At 34.4% G+C, this 24,398-nt stretch overlaps 1 protein-coding gene across 1 annotated transcript in view; it reads left to right on the forward strand.

Moving 5' to 3' along the window:
• LMLN (leishmanolysin like peptidase) overlaps positions 1-24,398 on the forward strand; it is a 53,186-nt gene that overhangs the window by 15,373 nt on the left and 13,415 nt on the right. Inside the window, exons 7-15 of the mRNA XM_040250126.1 lie at positions 1,551-1,656; positions 5,302-5,396; positions 10,536-10,653; positions 11,920-12,027; positions 14,978-15,054; positions 16,374-16,484; positions 18,016-18,148; positions 19,894-20,053; positions 22,374-22,504. Of these exons, the coding sequence (XP_040106060.1) occupies positions 1,551-1,656; positions 5,302-5,396; positions 10,536-10,653; positions 11,920-12,027; positions 14,978-15,054; positions 16,374-16,484; positions 18,016-18,148; positions 19,894-20,053; positions 22,374-22,504 (1,039 nt within the window). The remainder of the gene's footprint in view (positions 1-1,550; positions 1,657-5,301; positions 5,397-10,535; positions 10,654-11,919; positions 12,028-14,977; positions 15,055-16,373; positions 16,485-18,015; positions 18,149-19,893; positions 20,054-22,373; positions 22,505-24,398) is intronic.

Consider the following 24,398-nt stretch of genomic DNA (forward strand, 5'->3'; position numbering starts at 1 on the left):
CTGGGGAAGATTCTGGTTTCTTAGAAGAATGTTGACATTAAAAGAAAGAGCAATATCTTAAGTTGGTGTTTTTAATCTTTTATGATAGAAGTGGCCCTTTCCTTCAAAACTGCTATAATGCATTAAATTCATTCCATAAATATTTGAGTGCTTAATATGTTGCCAGCAGACTAGGTGAACAAAACAGGCACATATACCTGCCTCGTGGAATTTACAGATTACAGAGGGAGTCAGGTACTAGTTAAATACAGTTAGAAAGAGACATTGTGCCTTCAAATATGATAAACTTTGTAGAAAAAGACAGGATGCTGCGAGATAAAAGAGAACAAAAGGAGGGAAGCATAGTTTAGAGGAATTGAACAAAGAAGGCCTCTTGGAAGAAGTGAAACTTGAGCTATAAGCTGACAGTTGTCAGCATCAGCCACATAAAGAGCTGGATAAGAGCTGATGTTAGGAAAGAGCTGTGTCTACCTGTTGGTGTTGAGGATGAGAGATTCAGGAGATGCACTGTAGGGAGAAGCAAACAGGGCTGTTTTACTCTAAATGCTTAAGAAGTCCCTGAGGGTTTGAGCCTGACAGAGACATTTATTTTATATTTTAGAGGTCACCATGGCAACATTTCCGTGAGTAAATTATAGTCATAATTTTCTAAGTGTAAATCTGTTTTTTCAAGTATGAAAAAAAGAAGTGCACTGTATGTTTGTTTGTTTCTTTCTTTTTTACCTACGTAAGGCTTTTTTTACCTACAAAAGCCTCTTTGTAAATAGGCTATCACTATTTGGGGACGTTTGTGATATTTTTCTGTGGTAAAATGTTAAGGTAGCGTTGGGAGAAAAAACCTTGGGGTTCCTTATATTGCTGTTTGGCACAGTTGTTGAAAGATAGTTAGATGCATGGTGAAATTGAATTACTCTAGGTCCCATTCAGTTGGATTCTTAAGTTCTAGGCTCATAAAGAGATATAGAATTCTGTAGATTCTAGAAGGTATAAAATACTATATGAAAGATGATGATAGGAAGATAAAAATCTATGTTAATGAAGGCATTGTTGGGACAGAAGGAGGAGGATAGTGAAATGGAAATAAGAAGGTTCTATAACTTGCAGCAACCTGAATGATTTGCTTATTGTCTGTTCTATAACTATTTTCTCTCTCTACCTACTTGTCTGTCCCTGTGCCTGTACATATAGTGAAATGCTGAAGTCAGAAATGAGTTCTATGAGTAAAATAGTGTTAGAATTTAAGTTTTCCAGTTCATTCCCTTTTTTGGTACATATTGACCTATTTTATAGATTCACACTGAAGTGTAATTAACTGACTCTATCCTTTCATGGGAACAAGTGTTGATTAGCTGTATCATAGGGAAAAACAGGTGTAAGTCTTAGAAATAAAATATAGTGAAAGTTAGATGTTATGTTATAAAATGACATTTGATATTTAACAAATATTTTTCTGACCTTAATCATTTTTTGATAGAAAAATATAGGTTAATAGATATCATAGTACACACTGTTCTGGAATATAATTAAAAATTCAATGTCTGTTTTAACAGGCCAATAGCAGGATATGCTAACCTGTGTCCAAATATGATCTCTACCCAGCCTCAGGAGTTTGTTGGGATGCTGTCCACAGTGAAACATGAGATTATTCATGCGCTGGTAAATTTTGCTGTTAACTATTATTCTTTCCTTCATTCCTTGAGTTTTTGATTATACTCTCGTTTTAATTATATATTAAAATTTAAGATTATGTGGCTTTTTAGATTGTGTTCAATAAAACCTAGTTGATTAGACCTCTGCCAATAGCCAATAGAGAATTTTTAGTGATAAGGATAGTGGCTACGTTGAGTTATACTTTAAATAATTAAAGTAAATCCACTGGGTAAATAGGAGTTTTGAAAAAATGATTAAGCTTCTTAAGAAAAGACTTAGTAATTAAAAGTGATACCTAGAGACTTCCTTGGTGGTCCAGTGGCTTAAACTCTGTGCTCCCAATGCATAGGGCATGGGTTCAATTCCTTGTCAGAGAACTAGATCCCCACATGCCGCAACCAAGACCTGGTACAGCCAAATAAATTAATAAATCTTTAAGGAAAAAAAAAGTGATACCAGGTTATAGATCTGTCTTCTCTCTTTTAAAGATCTCATTTCTAAAAGTCTTCTTGATCTATTTAGGCTTTCTAAATTTTATATATACTAACTGATTCTGAACTTCTCTTTGCTTTTCCCCAGTCAGTCCAAAGTAGTAAACTTCTACATGATGTCTGGGGAATTATATGAAGTTGCCTAAGACCTAGGAAATGTCTTCCTGATGTCTTTCGTGTGTTTAGAAAATATAATAGATGGGAGTAAAATGCAGTGATTAAGAGAGAGAATAGATCACACAGATCTAGGTGTGAATTTCCTTAGCTTTACTGCTAAAAATCTTGGGGGTCTATTAGAAATTATTTAGTCTTTATAAGTCTGCGTTTCATCTATAAAATGAAGATAGTAGTACATACTAGAGTGAATTTTTTTTCTTGAAGGTTAAATAAGATAAAGCATATAAATGGTTTAGCACCATACTCTACATAGTAAGGTATAATAAAATTAGTGGCTATTTATTAGTCTTTTTCCATGAGCTATCATGTATGATTTGTTTAAATCAGTGAATACCTGAATAATTCAGTGAAACTCAGTGTATACAGATAGCACTTATATTTTTCAAGTAAGGAGATTCTAAAATGTATCATGTTTTCCTTTTACTAAAACAGTAGGTCAAACCTGCTATCGTAATGAAAGACAAACATCATTCTAAAAAACATTTTCAGCTTTAAGCTCCAAAAACTGTAGATACTTGATGCTGAGAGAACCAGAAAAAAAAACCAGCAGGTTTTAAATCTAATGTATAAGTAAATATGAATGCAGAAGTCCTAGACATGATGTAAATTGGATTATAAACAGGCAGGTCACAAAAGAAAAGGTCCAATTGGTCAAGAAGTATATAAGAACATATTGAGATTTATTTTAGCAGTCAGAGAGTCTCAGAGTCAGACACCATTGAATGTAAAAGGATGCATGAGAGTTACTATGTACACTGACTTTTTTTAAAAAATAAAAATGATAAAAATTTATTTCAGGAACAAGATGAAACAAATGAAGCACAACTCAGCATGGTGTGAATAGAAACTGCAAAAAAACAAATCAGTAATTTTGCTAATGTCTAATTATGATGAAAATGATTATAAATTTGACTGATATTTTTAAGTTATTTATATTGACAGGAAATCAGCTAACTATATTGTCATAATATGTACATTGACTTTAAGGTAGTAGTTACCTCTGGGAAAAGAGAGAGGAGAAAGGGTTAAGGTAATGGGCCTTCAACAATATTCTGCAGTGTTTTTTTATTTCTTTAAAAAAAAGTCTAAAGAAAATGTAGCAAAACTTATATCTTCAGTTCAGTTCAGTCGCTCAGTCGTGTCCAACTCTTTGTGACCCCATGAATCGCAGCACGCCAGGCTTCTCTGTCCATCACCAACTCCCAGAGTTCACTCAAACTCACGTCTGTCGAGTCAGTGATGCCATCCAGCCATCTCTTCCTCTGTCGTCCCCTTTTCCTCCTACCCCCAATCCCTCCCAGCATCAGAGTCTTTTCCAGTGAGTCAACTCTTCGCATGAGGTGGCCAATCAGCTTTAGCATCATTCCTTCCAAAGAACACCCAGGGCTGATCTCCTCTAGAATGGACTGGTTGGATCTCCTTGCAGTCCCAGGGACTCTCAGGAGTCTTTCTCCACCACCACAGTTCAAAAGCATCAATTCTTCGGTGCTCAGGTTTCTTCAGAGTCCAACTCTCACATCCATACTTATATCTTAAATCCTCTTAAAGAGTAGACATAAGTTTCTTTTAGATTTTTAAACATTTTTGTATATTTGTATTTTAAAAATTGCAAAAACCTAAGAAATTAAAAATATTAGTTTGTCTCAAAAACCATTCTGGAGGATGGTAAAAATTAAATGTTTAACAAACATACTTATTCTCTATAAAGTTATATATGCTCTATCAAATATAGTCATTCCTGGTACTTTCAGTACTAGATATGCCTTCTGAAATGTGTGTGCTTAGAAGAATTTTCAACTTGATAGGGAAGAAAAAAATGTGGATTTAGAATATTCTAAAGGATGAGGCACTTCATACTATTTTAAGCTTTATATTACCTCAATGAATTGTATATTAAAAACTATTTAGATTTTCTTAGCTGACTCCATTAAATATCCTTTGCATCTTCAGAGATTAAAAAAGAAGAAATGTAGGAATAAAATAATACTATAGATTCCATTAATTATTTTGGAAAGCCTTAAATGACACAGAGACCACAGTTATGTAAGCAAAGAAATTTGCCAAAGAAATTGATTACATGATCATTTGTGATCATTAGTTATTTGAATTAAACTATAGCATATTTTCAACGTTAAAACATACTTAAATTAGTAGTTACAAAGGTGCTTTTTTTTTAGTTATTTAGGTTAGGAAAGGAAGTAAGAAAAGAAATCTTACTCATGAAACAGATGTCCAGTGTCAGTAATTGTTTTTTCTTCTTTTGCCCATTTCCTCGTCTTATTTGGGAGAGGGGAGAATAGCAAATGGGACTTTGAATACATTTATGTAAAGTATCTATTATCTTATTAAAATTGAAGACTTCTTAAAAATATTGTCTAAAAATGTGACTATAGACAAATTCACATTGTAAAGAAAATTTTTAGAAATACAGATGATTTTACATGTTACCATGTTTCCAGTCTTTTTTCCAGAGTATACATCCCCCTACATATGCATACATTTATAGTCATTTTTTAGGTATAAATATATATTAAGTATGGACTTTGGGATCAAAGTTTTTAAATTTTTATGAGTATTCTTATGAGTACACTCCCCTGCTCTGAACTGTATTGTAAATTATTCTCAATAGTAGCATTCCCTGGTTGCAAGTATATAGTTTATTAGTAAGTTCATGTAAAGAGGACCACCTGTGATAAACACATCTTTAAACAAATAAATGCGTTGTCTATACCAACCAAAGAATGTCATTACTATTGCTTTTAATTTTTTCACTTAGAATTATCTCAAGTAATTGGAATTTAAAATTCATAATATGAAATAATTTCAGTCCTACTCCAGTATATGGCAAGTTCCTACAGAAGTATTGTCATGATGCTTTTATGTGGTTATATCAATGTGTTCTCTTTTGACAGTGGCATGTTGTGATATCTATAGTTAGATTTGATATTTTTCACTGTAAGACATTTTGAAGTTTTTCTTACAGGGTTTCTCTGCTGGGCTGTTTGCATTCTACCATGATAAAGATGGAAATCCTTTAACTTCAAGATTTGCAGATGGTCTCCCACCTTTTAACTATAGGTATTTGGGTTTTTTTGTTATTCTCTTTTAGGAGGATGCTAAGACTGGAACCTGAGAATTCTTATATGTTAGTTTCTACAAATAATAGTGGCTTTATGGCTAGCCTAAGATTGTATATCCTATATTATTATAACAAGATAGGATATGAGGTTATTTAGCTTTACCTTTTCATTTCACAGATGAAACAACTGAGATAGAGAAAACTTAAGTGACTTACCCAAAGAGTGAAGACTCTTCTTGCCAGGCAGAGCTCTTTTCCACCACTCTGTAGTAGCTTATATTACTTTACAGGAGAGTCAGGCCATAGGAGAATATGGGTTGGTTATATTTTGGTTTATTAATAATGTTGTCTATACATCGCATTGTTTACATGTTAACTGTAAACTGTGTTTTACAGTTTTTTAAAACTATATTTTATTTCACACGTTAGCAGTGATCTAGAAGTTCAGGGCCTAAAAGGAATAATACTAAGGAATACTGAAAAAAAGATTAAGAATTTTATATAGACTATCAGTCACAGAACTATAACCATTTGCATGGATTTATATATCAAATTTAAGAGCACATGTCCACAAAAAGACATATACATGAATGTTAATGGCAGTTTTGTTATTAGTAAACAAAGAATGGAAATCACCCAAAGATCTATCAATAGAAGAATGGATAAATAAATTGTAATTTATTCCTATAATCAAAAACTACAAGGCACTGAAAAGAACACAATATTGCTACGTGTAATAACATGAACAAATATAGTAGTTATAGGGTTGAATGAAAGAAGTCATAGTCTAGTTAGTTGTATGGAGTTTAAAAACAGTCCATGATAAAGGACAGATGAGTAATCTTACTTGAAGCCATAGGCTAATAAATGCCATGCAAGTTGAACAGATTGAGAAGGCACGTAAGGAAACCTTCTCAGGGTACTGACACTATTCCGTAATTAGAGTAGTGAGTGGTAAACAGATACAGAATAAAAAATTAATTCTCATATGAAGATCTCCATTTAGGTAGCTTATTGTTCAGTTGCTCGATTATGTCTGCTCTGTGACCCCATGAACTACAGCACACCAGGCTTTTCTGTCCTTCACTGTCTTCCTGAGTTTGCTCAAGCTCAGTGTCCATTGAGGCAGTGATGCCATCCAGCCATCTCATCCTCTGTCGCCTCCTTCTCTTCTCACTTCTAGGTAGCTGGAAGTGCGTAATTATTAAAAACACAATACTTTATTCATCATATTTTTTTAGAGTACATGTTAAACAACAAAATTGTTAGAAACAAAATTGTAATGTAGAAATAGATGTTTTACTTCCTAGATTGTATTTGTTTGGATGGCTGGATGGCATCACTTACTCAATGGACATGAGTTTGAGTGAACTCCGGGAATTGGTGATGGACAGGGAGGCCTGGCGTGCTGCAGTTCATAGGGTCGCAAAGAGTTGGACGCAACTGAGCGACTGAACTGAACGGAACTCATGGAAGAAGTCTGGTCTTTCCAAAGAATTGTGGTCTTTATGGGAAACACATAAGTAGTAAGAGTGGGACCACCTATGTAGTGATAAGGAGGAAAGAGATACCCATACATAAGAACCATTATTAAGCTGATAATTGCAGTGCTTTCTTACATTTTAGATATTCCTTAAAAGCAGAAAATCTTACAGTATAAATGGAGATAACAGAGAAATAAATTCAGATGGTAGACATAGAAAGAGTTGGATTTGGCTCTCACCTTTTTATTTGGAGAAACCATTAATCTTGAAATGTGAATGGTGAAGAGAATATTGGAATTATTAATATGGTAAATACTGTTTCCTTTCCTTTTGGCTTTGTTCACTGTTTATATTTAAACATTGTCTTGCTGTGGAAAAAGAAAAGGAATTAATAACCTTTCCAAGGCATGAGTAGATGAACAGATATACAGCAAATAAAGGATTAATAAGTAACAGTTATTGGGTATACAGTGTTTACCATATAATTCTTTGAATAATATATAAACTCTTCATAAAATAATGGTGGGAAAACTAGTTTCTTTATATTCTCTTTTATTGTTGAGAATGAGAGATGCATAGGGTCAGTGGTAGAAGTAATCTAGGAAAAAGCCAGAAAATAACAATGCAGGTTATAGGCAAAAATGAAAATTGTTTTCTATAATAAATATAACACTTTTGTGGTAGTGCTTTTATTTATGCAAAATAGATTCTCCAAATGAGATTGTTTTCTCCCATTTACTTATTTTTTTATCATATTTTTGCCATGCAGAAAAGTTCTAAAATTTTACATTATTTATCTATTTTCTTGCTTAAGAAAGTTTCTTCTGCTCTAAAAGATTATAAAAGTATTCTAAATTTTTTTCTGGTAAATTTATTATTTGAATTTTTATGTTCATAGCTTTAATCCATTTAGAATTTATTTTTGCTTCATGTATTTTGGGGTTCTTTTGTAAGATATATACATGTTTATTATGTCTTCTTGGTGGACTGACCCTTTCTTCATTATAAAATGTCTCTAGTAACAATTTTGTCTGATACTAGTATAAATGTTCGAGCTCTTTTTTTGAGTACTATTTGCATGATACATGTTTTTAATCCTTTTACATTCAACCTATTTGTATCCTTGAGTGTGAACTGTGTATCTTGTAGGCATAGTTGAATCTTTTTTTAAAAAAAATTTTTATTTATTTATTTTTTAATTAAAAAATTTTTTTTTTTTACTTTATAATACTGTATTGGTTTTGCCATACATCAACATGATTCCACCACGGGTATACGTAAGTTCCCATTCCTGAACCCTCCTCCCACCTTCCTCCCCATACCATCCCTCTGGGTCATCCCAGTGCACCAGCCCCAAGCATCCTGTATCCTGCATCAAACCTAGACTGGCGATTCGTTTCTTATATGATATTATACATGTTTCAATGCCATTCTCCCAAATCATCCTGCCCTTTTCCTCTCCCACAGAGTCAAAAAGTCTGTTCTGTACATCTGTGTCTCTTTTGCTGTCTCGCATACAGTGTTATTGTTACTATCTTTCTAAATTCCATATATATGTGTTAGTATACTGTATTGGTGTTTTTCTTTCTGGCTTACTTCACTCTGTATAATCGGCTTCAGTTTCATCCACCTCATTAGAACTGATTCAAATGTATTATTTTTGATGGCTGAGTAATACTCCATTGTGTATGTGTACCACAGCTTTCTTATCCATTCGTCTGCCGATGGACATCTAGGTTGCTTCCAAGTCCTGGCTATTATTAACAGTGCTGCGATGAACATTGCGGTGCACGTGTCTCTTTCAATTCTGGTTCCCTTGGTGTGTATGCCCAGCAGTGGAATTGCTGTGTCATAAGGCAGTTCTATTTCCAGTTTTTTAAGGAATCTCCACACTGTTCTCCATAGTGGCTGTACTAGTTTGCATTCCCACCAACAGTGTAAGAGGGTTCCTTTTTCTCCACACCCTCTCCAGCATTTATTGCTTGTAGACTTTTGGATGGCAGCCATTCTGACTGGTGTGAAATGGTACCTCATTGTGGTCTTGATTTGCATTTCTCTGATAATGAGTGATGTTGAGCATCTTTTCATGTGTTTGTTAGCCATCTGTATGTCTTCTCTGGAGAAATGTCTGTTTAGTTCTTTGGCCCATTTTTTGATTGGGTCGTTTATTTTTCTAGAATTGAGCTGCAGGAGTTGCTTGTATATTTTTGAGATTAGTTGTTTGTCAGTTGCTTCATTTGCTAGTATTTTCTCCCATTCTGAAAGCTGTCTTTTCACCTTGCTTCTAGTTTCCTTTGTTGTGCAGAAGCTTTTTAAGTTTAATTAGGTCCCATTTGTTTATTTTTGCTTTTATTTCCAATATTCTGGGAGGTGGGTCATAGAGGATCCTGCTGTGATTTATGTCGGAGAGTGTTTTGCCTATGTTCTCCTTTAGGAGTTTTATAGTTTCTGGTCTTACGTTTAGATCTTTAATCCATTTTGAGTTTATTTTTGTGTATGGTGTTAGAAAGTGTTCTAGTTTCATTCTTTTACAAGTGGTTGACCAGTTTTCCCAGCACCACTTGTTAAAGAGACTGTCTTTAATCCATTTGCGTTCTGCCAGTTAACCCTGTTCTGCTCCCTCTGGCTGCCAGGTTACTGGTTTTCACCATGACTGTGGGTTGTTGGTTTTCAAGGCTGCTATATATAGAGCTGGAGAGAGGGCATGGGAAACCTCCACGAAGCTTGCTGCTTTACTGAGACTCATCCGTTTTACTTAAAGAAGTGCTTCCTGGATTGCTGCAAGCCTTTGGTTAATTTCCAGAGTTTTGAAAAAAATTCATTTGGCTAATTTTGATACTTTGCTCATTGCTTTCATGAAATTCAGTGGTCGTTACTCTGCCATTTTTACTGACATTTGTCTGGAATTTATTTCTGTATATGGAGTAAAATAGGGATTTTATCCCTATAATAGGGATTTAATTTTTTCTTGTTTGATAGCCAATTATAAAAAGTATAGTTTACTTTACAGCACAATTGTTAAGTAAATTATACTTTCTCACTAAGTTAAAGGGCTTCCCCAGTGGCTCAGCAGTAAAGAATCTGCTTGCAATGCAGGAGACACAGGTTCAGTGCCTGGGTTGGGAAAATCCTCTAGAGAAGGAAATAGCAGCCCACTCTAGTATTCTTGCCTGGGAAATCTCATGGACAGAGGAACCTATTGTCTCATGACAGAGGCTACAGCCCATGGGGTTGCAAAGAGTCAGACACAATTTAGTAACTAAACAACAATAGCAAAATTAAGTTAAAATGTCACCTTCTGTTAAGTCTTGTTATATACAGTACTTAGATATTTCTCTAGGAAAGCTTTTGTTTTATCCAGTAAATTTGTTAAGAGGAAATAATTCACTGTTATCTTAGCGCAGTATTAGCTATTTGAATTTGAGCAAGTTACTTCATCTCTTTAAGCTTCTGTCTCTTTATCTGCAAAGTGGTGATGATAAGCTCTTAAAGTTACTGAAAAGATTAAATTAAAAAATGCTATCAAGTCTTTGCTTGCACTTGGTGTCAAATATAAGGTCAGATATTTTAATTTCACATTGATATTCATAAACACTTCTATGTTTAAAGTGACAAATTTGCAAGAAGGACTGTGTTTTTATTCTTTAATTGCAGTCTTGGATTATATCAGTGGAGTGATAAAGTAGTTCGAAAAGTGGAGAGATTATGGGACATTCGCGATAATAAGAGAGTTCCTCACACTGTTAATCTTCTAGTAACACCTCGTGTTGTCGTGAGTATTACTGAGCTTCATGTCTCATGAGCCGTCTGCTCTTTTCATTCATTATTGTCCTTTCTTTACTAATCATTATTGTTTAAGAACTAATGATTAAATTTCAAAGCTTGTAGTAGGAAACATAAAGGCAGTACAGTAAAGCTGCAGGGCATGAGATATCTGAGAAAGAAAACTTTAGCAATGAATTCATGGCTCCATTCTACCCGCTGCTTTAAGTTGTTATGCCAGTGCTCTGTTGTGATACCCCTCAGGATCACTTGTACTGTTTGCATAATTGCTAGTGATTTCATTTGGAATCAGTTTTATTCAGGAGGGTCTCCAGAGAAACAGAAACAACAGGATGTGTTTGTTGAGAGAGAAAGAGATGAAGAGATTTATTTTAAGGAGTGGCTGGTGTAGTCATGGAGGTTTATTAGAGAGTCTAAAATCTGATGAGGTAGGCTGGCAAGCTAAAGAAATAGGGAAGAGTTGCAGTTTGAGTCCAAAGACAGTCAACTGGCAAAATTCCTTCTTGCTCAGGGGTGAAATCAGTCTTTGTTCTATGAAGACCTTCAACTGACTGGCCCATTTATGTTACAGAAAGTGATCAGCTTTACTTAAAGTCCACTAATTGAAATGTTAATCTCATCCAAAAACACCTTCACAGAAACATTCAGAATAATGTTTGATCAAATATGTGGGCACTTTGCCCCAGCCTGGTTGAAACATAAAATTAATCATCTTACTCACTTATTTAATGACAGAAACCTATTCTCCCTACCCCCTCTCTTAACTACATACAGCTCTTTCTGACCTCTGAACTTTTGCGCTGCTCTCAGAATATCGCCCATCCCTGTACTTCATACTGTTAACTGATGTACAGATGAAATCAAAAGAAAAAAAATTGTTTTCTAATGAACAATTTATTTTTCTCAACAAAGACCATGTCCATAATATGAGCAGTTTATACCTGTGTTAAAATCATTGTTGACACAAAAGTTACAAATGGCAATCATACCAGACTATAACTTTTTAAAATATATGACTTAAAGCCAAAATCTTCAAATAGAGGAAGACATAATAAGAGAATAGTAGTTCAATAGCAAAGAAAAGTGTGACAGTGTCAAAATATTTAATTAAATTAAAAGCTGTATTTTTAAAAGACATTCTGTCTTCTCATCAAATTAATTCCTTAGTGGCTACTTTATCTTACCCAGTGTGATAGAGTATTTGCCATTATGTTGTACTTTCTTGGGTTTATTTATTTAATTTTCTGATTCTTAGGATGAAGCACGAAAACACTTTAACTGTCCAGTTCTTGAGGGAATGGAACTTGAAAATCAAGGTGGCATGGGCACTGAGCTCAACCATTGGGAAAAGCGCTTATTAGAGGTCAGTTTATTTGAAAATGTTACTAGACATATTTTTTCTTTAAGAAAATAGACAGATACACTAACATAGTTTTTTTTTTAAATAGGTTCATGCATTTATGCATTTAACGATATACTTTCCAAGGAATTACAGATGCTTCTGCTGTAATACAGTGTATGCTTTCCTAAGCAATCTCTTTCTTCAAAATAAAAAATAACAATTTGTGGGAAACACAAATAACAAGTCATTAACAAAAGCAGTAAGTCATAATAAAAATACTAGCTCAGTCTAAAAACACATTGTATTTCCAATAAATAAGCTTCTATATTTATTTACTTTAGTATTTCTTTTACCTTAAACAACAGCAAAAAGCAATGGGCGATAGATGGGAGACTATAAATCTAAATAATGGGGACAAGAGTAAAATGTAAAAAGAGTAAAGTATATAAAAACAGTGCAACAAGTACTTCTAAGACGGAGCCTCTAGCCCTACTGAGCCAATTGGAAGAGCATGGAACTTCATGCCCAGCTCAGCATTCCTCTGTTGCTGTGTTCAGGTTTCTTAGTGTATTTTGGTTTTTTGTTTGTTTTTTAATTTTTATCTTATATTGGAACAGAGTTGACTAACAATGCTGTGTTAGTTTCAAATATACAGCAAAGTGATACATTTAGCTGCTGTTGTTCTACTGCATAAAACATTAAAATCCAGGAGGAGAAATCATCGTGAACCAACATGATTCCTTCTTATACTGATGTGATTCCCTTATTTGCTAGTCTCATATGAGCTCATTCACATTACAGAAGTACATCCATTAGTAGAATATACTTTATACTTGGATCTATTTATTTTTAAATAGCTACATAGTGTTATATGTGCAGAAGGAAACGGCAACCCACTCCAGTATTCTTGCCTGAAGAATCCCATGGACAGAGGAGCCTGGAGGGCCACAGTCCCTGGGGTCACAACACGACTTAGTGACTAAACCACCATAGTGTTATATGCTTGTGACAATAATCCTATGTCAGTGAATAATTATGTTTTAAATGTTTTATCTTAAAAATGTTATAATGAGTGATTTATTTATATCTTCAGTACCATATGGGAGTGGCATTCCAGTGTGTTCTTAGGTTCGAAAAACAGTCAGTCAAACCTGTGAACCCTAAACAGGTCACATTCAAAAAATACTAGGATACAAGAGAGAAAGTACAGTATGCCAACATGGTAGTCATGCATTTCTCTTGTGCTCTGCACAGTAATCTAGGCTATCATCCATGCCTGTTCCCCTCTCTCTCTGGCTCAAACAGGATAAGCACAAGACCACCATAACAGGTGTACAAGAACCAGCCTGGCTTAGAAGTACCATGTTGCAAATAAGGACCAGCATTGTTTTTTTTTTTTAACAGTTTCATAGACTTAACTTCCAGATAGCTGTAAGGGACATACCCATAAGACTCACTGCACACATAGAAGTCCCAAACTGTGGCTAACCAACAGGTATTCATGTTCATCTACAATAATCCCAAGTCCAGAAGCATATCTTAAGTCCTGTTGCCTAGTAACACAGTTGACATTCCACCCTTGTTAGCTTTTCAGGGGAGCAGAACTAGAAAGTTAATGCAAGATCAGATCTGTCTATGTAGAAAGAAGAATGGAATTTCTGGATCAAAGGAAGTTTGAGCAAACTCCAGGAGATAGTGAAGGGACAGGGAAGCTTGACATGCTGTAGTCCATCGAGTCACAAAGAGTCAGACACAACTTAGCAACTGAATGACAATAATATATATTTTTTAGAGGTCTGTTTAAATAAGTAAACGGTTGCAGTTTACATACATCATGATCCAAGTTAGCAAAATTATGAAAAGAATGAAATTAGTGCTTGTACTGACCTTATCTGGGTGACCATGAAGTAACAATGATAGAAACTTACGGAAGACATGTACACTTCTATCTCATATGGGAATTTCAGTTTCTTTATATTCCTTAAGCAGTTTTTCTCAAGTGATTCTCTTTAGAAAGCTACAGATGGGCCAGAAATGAAAATTTACTTACTTTTCAATAGAAGACTTGAAAGTAGTAATTTTACTAGTTACATTAACTGCTGCCTTTCCTCTGAAATCAACTTTGTGTTCTTGAGCTGTGTTTTAAAAAGATGAAATTAAAGTACTTGAAATGGCAATCCAACATTCAACATAAAGATTAACAAAATATGGGAATTCCCTGGAAGTCCAGTAGTTAGGACTCCATGCTTTTGCTGCCAAGAATGTGGGTTCAGTTCCTGATCTGAGAATTAAGATACCTCAAGCCATGCAGCACACCCCCTACCCAAAAAAGAATAATCAGAGCATCCCAAAGATACAATGTACTTTCTTAAGAGACAGTGAAGTCCTTACCATTAGGTGACCTCCTGGTAGGAATTTTATTATACACTAATTAAGACATTGGGTAGATAGTAGACCTTGATGATATTTTGTATCCCTCAGGCAACTCCTTTGACCCTATGATTTTGTGATACTTGTTTTTCATATTAGTATATATTTTTGTGATCACAGAGTATAAAAAGTTGATTATAAAAGCATTTTCTGTGTAATTCAAGCAAATATTCCATTCTCCACTCCATTATCTGGGCATCTGTCTCAACCACCAATATTACTTTGCCTTAATAGTGTAATGTTTTTACAATATTTCTGTTTCCATATATTTATCTTCATTTTCATCACAGAGTTCTAAATGCTAGTTATCTCTTATTACAGGGAAATTGTACACAATATAGATATTTGAGAGGGAGAGTAGATTTTGCTTTAAGCTTCAGTCTGTCATCTTAAAGAAAGCTTAGATATTTTACTACTTTAAGTCAACATTTTGTCAGTCTCTCACACCTTCAACATTTTGCCTATACATCAAAGCAATCACAAATTATTGGGAATTGCCAGGAATCCAGTCTTCTAATTAAAATCTGTTGGTGATTTTCAGAATGAAGCAATGACTGGTTCTCATACCCAGAACCGAGTCCTCTCTCGCATCACTCTGGCGTTAATGGAGGACACGGGGTAAGACAGCTGTGAGAATTTTACATGAATTGTTTATTGAAATGAATATTAAGATTACTATTAAGATGAAATGAATATTAACTTAAGCAAATATATTTTACACTGAAGATAAATATACCTGTTTTTTTTTTTAATATACCTGTTTTAAAAATTTTTTTCAGTTAGCTATCCATTACCTATACCAGCTCCATTCATTCATTCAATAAATGTTTGAGACCCTGAGGTATGTAATAGAATAAAACTAAATCCCTCATAAATAAATAAATGAGATTTATTTTTTAATAAATAGAGGGCATGATGATATGAAGGAAAAGCTTATAGAAACAGTATTTTTAATTACAAGTGAAATTGATTTATGTAGAGATTCCTGGTTTTTTAAGGCAGTAGAACTTTCTTATAAAGCAACAGAATACTGTTTTAAAATGACTGCAATGGGAGTCTTTCTTTGTGGGCTCTTGGGTTCATTTTGATGAGTCTCAGTTTTGACGGCTTCCTTGCTCTCTGGTATGGCAAGATGCACCAGACTGACCTGCCCACGCTCTGTATTCTAGATCTGGCATTAGCCAGTCTTCCAAGGAGCACAGGAATGCTCCTTTTGATCAAGAATAGCTTTTAGAAATCACAATCCAGGGACTCCGTTAATTTCTACTGGGTTGTCCTTGTTTCTTACTGTTTTCAGTGGAACAAGTAGGCAAATTCATATTTTTGAAAAGAAAAAAAATGCTGGATTCCTTTTAGCGCTATTATCACTCTTTCCCATTTATCTCTTAATAAGCAATGACCAACAGAAGTGGCCCTGCTGCTCTATTTTTCTAGCCCTTCTGTAAATAATGCTGGTTTCTTTAAGATACAGGTAGGATGCAGAAGCATCTTGGAGTGTATGAATCACTAGGGAAATCATGGCACTGGTTAATTTTAAAACATTTCTTCTGTTTTCTGATGCAACACAATTCCAGTTTTTCTCTCATTCTCTCTGTTTCTTTGCCTTTTCTACTCCTTGTCCCGCACCTTAAACATTTTCTCCTCTGTGACTTATATCATCTTTGAAAGTTACAATGGAAAAATGATGTGGTTTGGTGTTTTTCAAATATAAAAGCACCCTCAAGTACTCATGTTTCCCTCAAGACTAAAGGTTCCTAGTCCCTGCTGCAGCGATCCTGTGCAGCTGGGACTTTGGTTGTAAATGCTCATCTGTGGGGATGGTCACCAGAATCCTTTATGAGGTCCTAGTTTGCTCACTGTTAAGATTTATAATTGATACGCTGTTTGTTTTTTAAGTGACAGTAATATAAAGTGCTTTGTTTGGGTTATTTCTACAGCTGGTATAAAGCTAATTACAGCATGGCTGAGAAGTTAGACTGGGGCCGAGGAATGGGCTGTGACTTTGTCAGGAGGAGCTGTAAATTCTGGATTGATCAGCAGAGACAAAAGTAAGGATGCATTTCCTCTTATTGTCTTTGCTAACAGTTTACTTCTGATTTTGTTCTGTATCCAGTGTCCCTGTTTTCAAAATGTGGTCTGAACCGTTTAATTTCAAAATGTGTAGAAACCATCCATGGTTCCTTTTTTTAAAAATAAAATTGGCTATGTTGGTGCTTTGTTGCTGCACTAGGGCTTTCTCTAGTTGCAGCAAGCAGGGGCTTCTCTCTGGTTACGGCGAGGAGGGGCTTCTGTCTGGTTACAGCGAGCAGGGGCTACTCTCTGGTTCCAGCGCGTGGACTTCTTATTGTAATGGCTTCTCTCGTTGCGGAGCACGGCTCTAGTGTGTGGGCTTCAGTAGGTGTGGCGCATGGGCTTAGTTGCTCTGCAGCATGTGGGATCTTCCTGGAACAGGGATTGAACCCATGTCTCCTGCATTAGCAGGTGGATTCTTTACTACTGAGCCACAAGGGAAGCCGTAATAGGGCTTTTGTGAAGCAAAAATTTTTAATTTTGATTAATTTAAAATTATCAATTTGTCCTTTTATAAGTCATACCAGTGCCTGATTCCTGACTTCAGACATTCTGATTCGGTTGGTATGGGGTGCAAGGTGAGCATGGAGGTTTTAAACGTTTCTCTAGATGATTCTGATGTGCACCAAAATTTGGGAACAACGACACTAGCAGATCAGGTTGTTGTACTGGAGTTAACTAACTGTCCCAAAAGTACTGCAGTGTTTCATGTTACTGCTTATGAATGGCTTTCCTCATAGCAGGCTTTTAACTCAGACCTCAAACTCCTTAGTAGAAACTCTGAGTGATTAAACTACTTTGAGACTTAGCCCAGATGAGAAGAGTAAGACTAACATCTTCAACAGAAGTGGTACTTGTTACCAGGTACTTCTCTAATGGGCAAGGCACTGACCTTGGAGAGAGAAGTTTAAGTCCCATCTCCGTCCCTTGTCAGCTGTATGATCCTGGACAAGCTAAATGTCTCAAACTATTTATTTATCAGTGAAATGAAGATACTAGTTCTACTTTGGTGGGTTTCTTAGGAATAATGATATTATATACTAGAACGTGGTCCACTGGAGAAGGGAATGGCAAACCACTTCAGTATTCTTGGCTTGAGAACCCCATGAACAGTATGAAAAGGCAAAAAGATAGGACACTGAAAGATGAACTCCACAGGTCGGTAGGTACCCAATATGTTACTGGAGAACAGTGGAGAAATAACTTTAGAAAGAATGAAGGTATGGTGCATGAGATGGTTGGATGGCATCACCAACTCAATGGACATGAGTTTGGATAGACTCTGGGAATTGGTGTTGGACAGGGAGGCCTGGCGTGCTGTGGTTCATGGGGTCGCAAAGGGTTGGACACGACTGAGTTACTGAACTGAACTGAACTGATATTATTTGAAAGTTCTTAAAAAAGAACGTTAAAAGCATTGAAATTGTAACAGAAAAGACAAACTCTAGAATAGACTTCTAATATCTTCTTTAGAGTTTGATACCATGGTATTTTTATCTTTGTCTGCAGGAGACAGATGCTGAACCCTTACTGTAACACACTCAGAAGTAATCCATTGCAGTTAACTTGCAGACAGGACCAGAGAGCAGTTGCAGTGTGCAATTTACAGAAGTTTCCAAAGCCTTTACCTCAGGAATACCAGGTAACACTTGTTTGGGGCACAGTTTAGGAATCAACCTTTTAAAAAGAAGTCTCCATTTTGAATTGGAAGAGTGAATTAAGCTCTTAAGTTTTTCAATTTATCAGGCTCCATTTGTTTTCTGTAAGTTAGAAAAAACTGAAGTTTTTCATTTCTTTATAAACTGTGTTAATTGATAGCAATTAACTAATATCTAGCAATGCCTAGTAGTAGTGGTAAGAGACATTTAGAATATTTATTTTAATGTATTTTTTAAACTTTCTTTTTGTTTCAAAAGTCTTCATCTTTAATTTAAATAAAAAAAACCAAGGCTCTTTAAAGAAAGGAACTGACTGGGAAGACAAATATATCGCTTATATGCAGGATCTTTAAAAATAAATGATACAACTAAACTTATTTTAAAGTTTATACCTTAACTTTATTTTAAACAGAAACAGACTCAGACTTAGAGAACGAACTTATGATTACCAGGGAGGAAGGGTGAGAGTAGGGACAGATTGGGAGTTTGGAACTGACATGTACACACTGATATATTTAAAGTAGATAACCAATAAGGTTAGATAGCCTCACTGATTCATTAGACACGAATTGAGCAAACTCCGGGAGATAGTGGAGAACAGAGGAGCCTGGCATGCTGTAGTCCACGGGGTCGTAAAGGGTCAGACCCATCTTAGCGACTGAACAACAGCAACCAATAAGGACCTACTGTATAGTACAGGGAGCTCTGCTCAGTACTCTGTAATAACCTACATGGGAAAAGAATTTAAAAAAGAATAGATACTTTATATGTATAACTCAATCACTTGGCTGCATACCTGAAACTAACACAACTTTGTTGATCAACTACACTCCAATATAAAATAAAAATATTTTTTAAAAAGAAAAAAATAAAGTAACTAAAGTACTCTAATCCAGTTAATTAGAAGGCTTGGAATTTCTGCTCTAGACAAGTTTGCCTAATGGTATCTAAAAGGTGAAGACAGTGGTGCACGTGTTCAATCTGAATCTCTGATGTAGGCTTTAAGCTTTTTGTTGAAGTGGATATTTCTAAAAGAGCTTTAACATGCCTGCCATTGACAAAGGAGCCACAAGTCAGAAATTATCTCAGAAGTGAGTTTAAAGTGAGACTTTAAAATTTTGCTTCTAAATTTTGAGCTTCCTACATATGTTTATAACCCCACTGAGTGATTTAGACACTGTAAGGTAATGACTATATATTTCTGCACTTAGTACTGTAATTCAGTGAGTTGGTATGAAGTGTGAAATCTTTAAAATTTTTCTGGTACCTACCTTGTTCCTTTGGTGTTTCCAAATATTATATATATTATCTCATTCATTTTCTCATGGGTTTTTCAAATTTGTCAAAGCAACATATAAATTAAGTCTCCTAAAAACATTTGAAGTACTTTGTATTTAAAACATCTTAATTTTATGAATTAGTCTTATGTTTTTTCAGCTCTTAAAACTCTATTTATCCTTTTAAAACATTAATCAAATTTGACATCTAATAAAAACTTAACTTAGACTAATTTATTTACCTTGCTTATTTCCAAAACTACTACAACCTTCAAATACCCCTGCAGTAGTATATTACTCTTTTTGTGTTTACTCTGTATGAAAAAAATAGAATAATATCTCCTTTGTATTATACAGCATTAGAGGGCTGCTATAAATTGTCTGTGGGCTTCATGTTGATTATATAGAACGTTTCTTACGCTCCTGCCTGCCTAATACATTTTTCTTTGTAGTACTTTGATGAACTCCCTGGAGCTCCTGCAGAAGATCTGCCTTATTATGGTGGCTCAGTAGAAATTGCTGACTACTGCCCTTTCAGTCAGGAATTCAGTTGGCACTTAAGTGGTGAATATCAGCGCAGCTCAGATTGTAGAGTGCTGGAAAATCAACCAGGTCGGTAGTTTAGTGAAGTTAAATGTTACATACATATTGAAAGTATATATAAGCAATATAAAATAGTGTATATCAACAATATAAAATAGAGCCCAGAGCCAGATTGTTGGAGTTTATTTTGTGATTCCACTGCCATCTACCTGTTTGAAGTAACTTCTCTGCACCTTAGTTTTCTCCTAGTGCAAAAGAGATAATACTTGTCTCATAGAGTTGTGAGAATTAAATGAATTAACATAGTTAAGTGCTTAGAATTATGATACTTAGAAAGGATTTTCAGCTACTAGATACACTTGCACATTTGTGTATATGCTACCATTTAGTGATACCTTATACTTGCATGACATTTTTCATTTGCAGAGCACTTTGATTTTAATCATTTCATTTTATTCTTCTAAAAACCCGATAAGAGACATAGAGAAGATACTATGATTGAATTTCACAGATGAGGGAAGAGATATACTAAGTAATATCGCTAATTGATGTCCGTGCAAGATCTTCCAATGCAGAACTCTTTTTATTATATCATATTAGGTATCCTATTTTTTCCTCTCCTGAGGAGTGTGCATTTTATGTTACTTAGACATAACATGTCACTCTGCAGATGTCAGAATAATACTGTTGTCCCATAACTAGTAAGATGTTATTTATTCCCTGTTAGTATATATAAATGAACAGGTCATCAAGGAAGTAAACTGTATGGCATTTGGTTAGTCAGCAATAATAGTTGTAGCTCATACTAACCACCTTTGTAAACAAAATGTTCTCATGTCTGATTTGTTGATCAAGAGCAATAAATAGTTTTCCTCTATATGGTCATCAAAAATTACCTGGTCCTTTTTCTTCCCCTACCCCTCATTCCATACTTCATTACAGATTAAATTATGTAAAATTAAAAATTTCATAATATTTTTTCCTTTTATTCTTAAACCTGTCAGCTTTAACTGGATGTCTATAGTCATTTTTTTCCATCCCTTACCTACTTAATAAATTCCTAAAGAGTTATGATATAGCTACTCAACAGTTGCATTTTACAGCAAAAGCAATGCACATATTTGTCACTTATGACAAAGATATAGTATTGAATTTTATGGTTAGAGCTGGAGTTGGCAAATATTTATTATAAAGAGCAAGATAGTAGATATTTTAGACTGTGGATCTGTTACAATTTTTCAGCTCTGCTGTTAAGTGTGAAAGCAGTTATAGATAATATGTAAGTGAGTAAGTATAGCTATGTGCCAGTAAAATTTCTTAATGAAAACAGGTAGCTCTCAGGATTTGACCTGAGGATTGGCCTGACCTCTCTTTTTTTTTTTTTGAAAATGGTCACTGTGTGCTTTGAAGACTTTGAAATACTCATAAATAGAATAAATATAAAATTCTGTTTTATTGTTTTATATTTTTCTTAGCTTATACAATTAAGATTTTTTAAAACTGATATAAAGTTTTATCTCTATAATATTTCAAAATGGACTAATTGAACCATCTGTTTTCAAAAGATGAAACTTGTTTTAAGTGTAGAGAGAGAAAATTATTCCTAGGCTTTTTTTCTCTTTTTTAGAAAATTCCTAGGCTTTAAGGACTCCACCCCTTTGTCCATTAGCCATTTAGAGGTCATTTAATCTACCGCATAACTCTGTGGGTTTGTGCTTAGTCTAAGACTAGATCAGCCTATCATTTATTGACTTCCAGGAGATGGCATAAGTTGAAAATACAGGAACATATTGCAAAGGTAACAGCACTCCCCAAAAAATCTTCATTATTTAAATCATTGGCCTCATTTTACCATGGGTCACTTGGGAAGTGACTCCTATTTAGACCACCACTGAAGGTGATTCTTAGTGCCATTTCCTCTGTATATTTAACTTCAATGCTCTAGGCCCAGTTTTATCTCTTGTTTCTGACAGAATAGTTTTCTCCTACTAATTCCTTTATTGAGAATCCAGTTTGAGTTTGGGATTTCCTCTTTTAATTTTTTTAATTGACAATTTCCATGGAACATGTTTGATTTTTAAAGCAACTTTTAATGATAAGAGTGTAGCCCATCAGGCTTCTCTGTCCATAGGATTTTCCAGGCAAGAATGCTGGGGTAGGTTGCCATTTCCTTCTCCAGGGGAATCTTCCCAACCGAGGGCTTGAACCCAAGTCTTCTGCATTGGCAGGCGGGTTCTTTACCAATTGAGCTACCAAGGAACCCCAACACTAACGAAACATGTGTGATTTTTAAAAGCAACTTTTAATCATTAGAGTAGAATGCTTCAGTTTCTTATTCTTTGAGTCCAAAGTCAATTTTAATAAAGAAAACTTCTCTGGTTTGCTTCAGACCTTTTTAAAAACTATGGTGCTGAAAAGTATGGGCCTCATTCAGTTTGTCTAATTCAGAAATCAGCATTTGTCATGGAAAAATGTGAAAGGAAGCTGAGTTACCCGGACTGGGGGAGTGGATGCTATCAGGTAAACCATATGACTTAATAATTATACCAAATATTATATAATTGTATCTCATTATGTGGCTTTTATATTTTCAAATATATTTTGTATCTTTTATTTCTGCTGTTTACTACTTTAGCTTATTTATTGTAACTGTTAGTTTGGATGTTTTTGTTTTGTCAAAATATTGTCATTTCTTTGAGAGAATTTGCCTTTTTCTGTTTGTTTAAAAGTTACACAGTTACTGTACATCAACATGTTTTATAATAATTTTGCTTCTGGGCATATATCCTAAGGAAATATTAGGGAATATGTAATTTTGCTCTTAAAAACCTACTTTGTAGTAGAAGAAGACTATGATCTTGTAAAATCTGAAGAAGGCATGTATTTAAGAATTAATAAATCAACTACTGGTTTTCAGTAGATTTTTCTTTGAAATTAGAAATCCAAAGAGGGCAAACTACTATTTTCTTGATTTATTATCGGCACGTCTAATATTAAATGACTATACCACCATAGAACTTACTAAGATGCAGGCATTCTGTAATTTAGGAGCATCCAACCTAATGAATATTCTATACTCTACTAATGGATGTCAGGGAACAGAGTGTGATCCTGAAAACTGAAAAATAAGAATTCATTGTGCCATTTCACCTGCAAGAGCTAAGTGGACTAATGTATCTGGCAATTTAACTTTTTATTTTTAAAGTTTCTTTAAAATTAACTTTTTTGGTAACTGCTTTATTGAGGTATAATTCACACACCACATACAATTCATGTAAAATAATCTTTGAAACCTTATAAAAAATAATTTTAAATAAACACATTCTAGTTACAATCTGACAACTATAATCCAGCAACCATTTTCTGATAAATTCATTCTATTAAAGATTTATATATTGCTTAAATACATAATTTTTATCTAGTTGTAATCGTAATACATAGTTTTGTTTTAGTGTTTTTACTTAGTACTTTTTATATAGGCCAAAATACCTTTGCCAAGTTTTTTCCAATAATAATACTTACTGTTCTTCATAGCTATAGAACATTGCATCATTTTAAAGTTTCATAATTAGGGAAGTCATTTTCCTTTTAGATATTGAGTTAATTTTCACTTTTCTCTATGTAAAAATACTTTTATAAGTATATTTATATGCTTTACCTTATTAAAATCAATTTTTTGAAATAAATTCACATAAGTGAGAATATTAGGTTAAAGAGGATAAAGCTGGAACAGTGTGAACCTTAATAGGAGGATGACCTTTTCAGCCTATTTCAATGTATTCTCTACACCACCACCACCACAAAGGGGTTATGTATCATCTACAAAGATTAAATGTACTTGGCTTCCCTGTAGTACCTAGTGTTTTCAGTTAATTTTGCTAATTTAACCAGTTATATGTGAAAATGTGTATGATTTCTAAACAATTAGCTGTTTTGTTTTTTGTTCTTTTTTTTTTACACTGACAGAGAAGTTACAAGAATGGTACAAAAATATGAGTCATTTAAGTGTAAATTGCTGATGTCTGCCCCTTCATTCCAAATACTTTAAAATGTATTCCATCCTCCTATGTGACTACAGTACTAAAAAAAAAAAAATCAGGAAATTATCATTGATAAATCTAATTCTTGGACCCCATTCAAGTTTTGCCTATTGTCCAAGTAATGTCCTTTTAGTAATTTAACTACTATTGAGTAGTTGTCACATCTCTGGTTCCCTTCAATGTGGAACAGTTCCTCAGTATTCTTAACTTTCATAACCTTGACACTTTTAAAGATTACAAACCAGTTCTTATCTAGGGTATGTCTTAATTTGGGTTTGTCCGATGTTTCCTCATGTTTAAATTCATGTAATATGTTTTGAGCAGTGATATCACAGAAGTGATGGCTTGGTGGTGCACTCTTGATTTGTCTCTGC

Source organism: Oryx dammah, unplaced genomic scaffold, assembly GCF_014754425.2.
Source record: "Oryx dammah isolate SB20612 unplaced genomic scaffold, SCBI_Odam_1.1 HiC_scaffold_2, whole genome shotgun sequence".
Classification (NCBI taxonomy): Eukaryota; Metazoa; Chordata; class Mammalia; order Artiodactyla; family Bovidae; genus Oryx; species Oryx dammah.